Genomic DNA, 6000 nt, shown 5'->3' on the forward strand with positions numbered 1-6000 from the left:
GCCGATCAAAATTATCATTGTAATAAGGGTTCCCCCAAATACTGGCTTGTGCATAACTAGTCTTCCCATTAGGGTTATTCATAACTAGTCTTCCCATTAGGGTTTTGGATGGAGAATTGTAGGATGGAAGTGTAAGATGAGTTTGAAGGAGTGCAGACATCATTTGAAATGGAGGAGTAGTTCTTGAATTGGTAGGTGAGACATTGAAGGAATTTGTCTTCCTTATCAGCAGAAGCTGCGAAAGTCGATGACAATAAGAGAAGAAGAAAGAATGGAGTATGAAGACCCGACAAAATCCGACAACTAAACAAGACATAATTTTGACTCAACTTATTTTAACACAAGTAATACCCGCAAGTGTATGGGGCTAGTGTAGCAATTAGCAAGCAAGAGTATCGTATCCCACAGAGACAAGATTAAATCAACTAAAGTACCACGAACAAACGTTGACTATTATCTAGACAATCGAAAAGGAATTACTTCAATAACTTCGATTACCCATTTTATGTCTCTAGGATTACTAGGAAAGTCGCTAGTCTAGGTTCAGCCCCCTCTCGAGTGTACTCACCACGTTGATTAACCCTTAATATTGAAGTCTCCTTCTAATATGTTTAGATTAACTCCAAGGAACAAAAGACCCAATCCCTCACAAAGGATCCCCTCTCTTGAGTGTAGATTATCAATGTGGTGTTCACTCTTTGATCACCCCTAGTTAGGTATCTCTCGATTACTACTATCTAGGAAACAAACCCAATTGGTAGGTAAGTAATTGAATTGAAAAAGCACAAGAGTGAACAAAGAAATCACAAGAGCAAAGCAATCTAAAGAAATTATTGAATTAATCACAAACATCCATTGTAGTCTTCACAAAAACTTCACAATAAATTTAGCTACTCATGTTATTACTCATGTTCTTCATGAAAACCAAAACAAAGGATTCAGTCAAATACATAATAAAGCAAATAGACACTCCTATGAGATATATCTATCGAATGGAAACTTCAATCTTGCGATTTGTAATCTTCAATCCTCAAATTTCTCTTCCAAGTGTTCTTGGGAGTGTGTGAGAGTGTGGTAGGCGGTAGCTGTAGAATAGATTGAACCATAGGCTTTTTCTCCTTTAAACCCCCATAAAAAATCTTGTTTTGGGCAAAAGAATACACCAAAACAACGTACCCGGCCGAGTGAAATTGTAAAGGGTAAAAAATCACCCGGCCTGGTGATGATTTTCGACCAGTTTCTGACCCTTTCAGCGTAGAATCACTGTACCCGACCGGGTGAATTTACAGGGTAATAATTTATAACCTTTATTTTGAAAATTAATAAATTTATAAGTACAATATACAGAACAAGTTGTCGGTTAGTGCTTCTAAGTCCACCTAGAATTGAACGGTGGAATGCTCTGTTCATTCTTGAAGAAATTGGTCGGATCAACAACTGTCTTCACCCGAACAAGACGATCGAAATTATCCTTGTAATATTTCTTCCCCCAAACGCTGGCTTGTGCGTAACTCGTCTTCCCATTAGGGTTATTCACTCCAATATCGAGATCTCTGTAGTTGAAATACGCTTCCCTGGGCGAGCTTGAGACATAAGGAGTCATGTACTCGTAATACCTTCGAGTCCAGCTTATATAATTCTCCGCATCCGCAGCCTCGGAGTTTTGCCATGAAGCAACACTAGAAAGCATGTAGAGTGCGCCAGCTCTGTGAGGAAACGGAGTCTCTGATTCCGATATTTCATCCATTCTTCCCCCATATGGTACCGTGTAGTATATCGTCTCATCCGATGCTTCCGGTTCACGTAACAGACTCACCATGCCTTTAAACACGTTTAAAGGAATGGGTGTCCGGACATAATCCGACTTGGCTTTGAACTGCCTCCGACCGGGCTCAGTCCGATTGAGCAAAGTATCTAGTGGATCGATTGTCAATTGGCTGGTAAATAAGGTGGATTGGATCCAGCTCATTTCTATGCAGTCTTCTCTCATTAGCCCTAACTCGGGGAAGATTTCTTGCATGTATGAAACTAACCTGTCGGCGCCGCCTTGGAAAACTGAGAAGAAGTTAACTTGGACCGTAGTGTTCACCTTTAATACGGTTACATCGACAAATAGATCTTTTTCGGCTTTAGGAGCTACATATTGCCAGCGGTGCCAGAGCTCTGTGCCGTTCTGTTCTTCCACGCTTTTGGTGATTGAGAAAACCGTGACTGTTTTTGGAACATCCACCAGTTGTACCTTCCAGGCAGTGATGACGCCGAAACTGGCAGCCCCACCGCCTCTGATTGCCCAGAACAGATCCTCTCCCATTGATTTTCTATCCAGAATTCTTCCATGAACGTCGATTATTCTTGCATCAATAACGTTATCTCCGGCTAGGCCGTATTTTCTCATCAATGTTCCATACCCTCCTCCACTAAAGTGGCCACCGACACCGACGGTATTGCAAACACCCCCTGGAAACCCTAATGTGGAGCTCTTTTTTGCAATATTGTAGTATACAATACCGAGGGTGGAACCTGCTTCGATCCAGGCTGTTTTCTCCTCCGCGTTGACTGTGACTTCGCTGAGATTGATCAAATCAATTAACACAAACGGGACTTGTGATACGTAAGATAATCCCTCCAGGTCATGGCCACCACTTCGAGTTCTGATCTCCAGACCACTCTGTCTAGCACAACGTATGACTGGCGGGATCTGGGATTCGTGTTCTGGGGTTATGATCACTCGCGGTTTAGGAGTGGATTCCGAAGCGAATCTAAGGTTTTGGATGGAGAATTGTAGGATGGAAGTGTAAGATGAGTTTGAAGGAGTGTAGACATCATTTGAAATGAAGGAGTAGTTCTTGAATTGGTAGGTGAGACATTGAAGGAATTTGTCTTCCTTATCAGCAGAAGCTTCGAAAGTCGATGACAATAAGAGAAGAAGAAAGAATGGAAGAGTTGAGATTGAAGATGTTTTCATGATTTCTGGTGTTGATGATTTGAGCTTGTGTCTGTTGTTTGTAAATGGTTCCCCTATTTAAAAGTTCCAATAATTGAAGTAGTTATGAATATAAATACTTAATTCATGTTCGTGTATGATTAAATATTTGCCTTATTTACATTGTTACGTTATATAACTCATTAATTAATTGCTCAAGAAGTTGTCATTGTTAAAAAAATCATTAGCAATATCAATTAATGCGTCTCAAATCTCAATAGTTGACATTTTCATTAGAATTTTATTAAACACTGCTGAGCACGTAACAACGACATTATGTTGTTCTTTAATTGTTGTTGAATCGATCCACTTATATATTTTACAGTCCACATTACACGCAAGTTTTATTTTTTATCATTCCTTTTTAATTTCAAATTTAAAATTTTATTAATCGTGGAGGACTTTTAATTTTAAATATGCAATATTGTTGGAAAATCGAGAAGAAAGATGGATTCCTATGAGTTTGGAATGTAGTAATATCTCCGAATTTGAAAAATAGAAACTTTTGAAATGATATAAGTTGTAATGAATAATTGGTAAAGTAAAAGATAATAATTGAAAAATGAGTAAAGTGGGAAAAAGACTAATGAAACTAGTGTTAGTGAATTGTGGGGCATACTTCTTAAAATAGAAAGTTTCTATTTAAAGGACAAACCAAAATGGTAATAGTTTCTACTTTTAAGATACGAATGTAGTATTAATTAGAAATGAACACATATTGGACCCGTAAAATAATGAAAGGGCGACGATTCTAGTAAGGCATGCGTTGCAGATGTTCTGAGCGTGGGAGTGATACAATAAATGGAGGGGTGAGGTGGGTGACGTTCCGCCCCTTTACTCAATGGGATAGCGACGTGACGCCCACTCGTAGGCCGACGTGAGTGGGATTCACTATTTCGATTTTAAATTAATACTCCCTCCGTCCCCCAAAATTCGTCACCATTTGACCCGGCATGGGTTTTAAGAAATATAATAGAAAGTGAGTTGAAAAAGTTGGTGGCATGTGGGTCCTACTTTTATATATTAGTTTTATAATAAAATGTGAGTGTGAATTAGTTAGTGGAATGTAGGGTCCACTACAAAAAATGGTAAAAGTGAAAGGTGACAAATTTTTAGGGACGGACGAAAAAGAAAATAGGTGACAAATTTTCAGGGACGGAAGGAGTATTGTTTATCAAAAAAATATTTTTAAATTCAATTACTATAATCTACTAGGAATAATATAGTCGTAGTATTTTAGTCATTCAAGCTAGCTGATACATTTCTTTTGAAAATATGATTTAAGATATTGGTATTTAAAGGATAAACAAAGAGAGAATAAAATGAGTAAAAGAATAAAGTAAGAGAGAAAGAGATAATAAAGGAAGAGATGAGATAAAAGTTTTGCTATAAAATGAAATGGAGCAAGTAATTTGGGACGAATGGAGAAAATGAAAATGTTAATCAACTAATTGTGATAAAAGTGAAGACGATTGAATGTTAATCAAGAACATTAAATTTATATTGCAATGATAAAAATGTTAAATCAAGTATCTATATAGCTTAATTTCCATTACTTTTTTCTATGCCACTCTTTAATTATGTCACGCTTGCATTTCCTAGTGATAGAAAACATAGTTGATCGCAACTAGGGGAGGGTTACAAAACCAATTTCGAAGAATAATACCCGAAGATAAATAATCCAAAGAAAACACAAGAATTCTGGCGGAAGCGTCAAGACATGGTGATAGGCTAGTTTTCGTCACTCGGAATTGGTCACTTTTCGCAGTTATTAGTTGAATATTTGCATAAGAAGATGCTATTTTGGCAGGGAATGGATCATTATGTTCGGAAGCTGCTTAATGAGGGCACAAAGAGGAAAACATGCAAGAAATAGGGCAAAATGACAAAGAATGGAAGAAAGTGAAGGAAGAAGGCAAAGAAGACTCAAACTGCCCAAGCTGTTGGACTGGCCAGTTTGAACCTAATGGGAAAATGACTAAAGCCACTTCCACACACTTATCAAGGATGTATCCCACTTGCTACACACGCCCATTTCTTCCCTTGGAGAGTAAAAAAGAAGGAAAATATCATTTATTGGATATATGTATTAAAAATACTTTGTTACCACTAACCACTTTATCACTTAGCTTTAGTTTAGTTTAGTTAATTATCTCTCTAGGAAACTTTTTTCTCTTCCTTAAGAAGAGAGATTTCAAACTCAAGGCTGCCAAAAATCTTTGTTCATCATGGGTTGAAGTAGTAGTAATTTAGTAGTAGTGTTTAATTTCTCTAGTTGCTTGTTCTTAACCTTTGTAGTTCTTTTGCATCTTTCTTACTCTTAGTGATTGTTGTTGTTCTTGTTTCAAAAGCCCATTTCAAGTAGTAATTTCTCTAAGTGTTGTGTATTTAGTGTGCTTTAAGTTTAGCTCTTGTTTGATTTCAGGCTTTAGCTTGTTGTTTAGTTTTAGTGTTGGTTATGTTCTTATTTAGTTAAAATTTCTTTCCAAACTTTTAAATCAGTTTCTCAAGCTTTTTCTTAGTTAGTTTATGGTTAAAAAACGTGGAGAAGGAGTTAGAAAAGTCTCAAAAAAATCAGCCATGCGTTGTGTGTTTTCGGCACCTCGCCGGGTGTCATTTTCGTATGATTTGGAATGAGTTTGATAAGCTCGGTTCTTAAATGTTCTTCCACCATATTTAAGTGTTCTTAAGCTTTCTTTATCTTCTTCAATGAGTCTTTATGTTTCAGCTTTTAGTTTGGTGTTTTCAATGCATGTTTAGGTAGTTTAATTGTTGATCTTGTGTTTCTCTAGCATTTTTAATTATGTAGCAGCCATCTACTCTTTTTCTCCTCCTTAATTTATGTGCCTTTAGTGTAGGATTAGTAGTTAAAATCAGCTTTTAGAAGTAAGTGAAAAAACCATTAGTTGCAATCTTTTATCCAATGGTTTTACACCTTGGGTAATAAGGTTTAGGAGACAACAAGTACATGATTCCTTTTCACTTTTGGCAGCCCTTTTAGCTTAGTTAAGTTCTGC

General features: G+C 37.0%; 1 protein-coding gene across 1 annotated transcript; it reads right to left on the reverse strand.

Moving 5' to 3' along the window:
• Positions 1–1301: 1301 nt before the first annotated feature.
• Positions 1302–2973, reverse strand: LOC121776517 (cannabidiolic acid synthase-like). Its single transcript, XM_042173684.1, has one exon. It carries the CDS (start codon positions 2963–2965, stop codon positions 1370–1372), a length of 1596 nt encoding a protein of 531 aa, XP_042029618.1. The 5' UTR covers positions 2966–2973; the 3' UTR covers positions 1302–1369.
• Positions 2974–6000: the final 3027 nt, after the last annotated feature.

The sequence above is a fragment of the Salvia splendens genome, chromosome 18 (genome assembly GCF_004379255.2).
Source record: "Salvia splendens isolate huo1 chromosome 18, SspV2, whole genome shotgun sequence".
In the NCBI taxonomy this organism is placed as follows: Eukaryota; Viridiplantae; Streptophyta; class Magnoliopsida; order Lamiales; family Lamiaceae; genus Salvia; species Salvia splendens.

What these genes read in the sequence shown, in the direction of transcription:
- LOC121776517 (XM_042173684.1), bottom strand. Translation starts at nt 2,965, where the DNA reads ATGAAAACATCTTCAATCTCAACTCTTCCATTCTTTCTTCTTCTCTTA.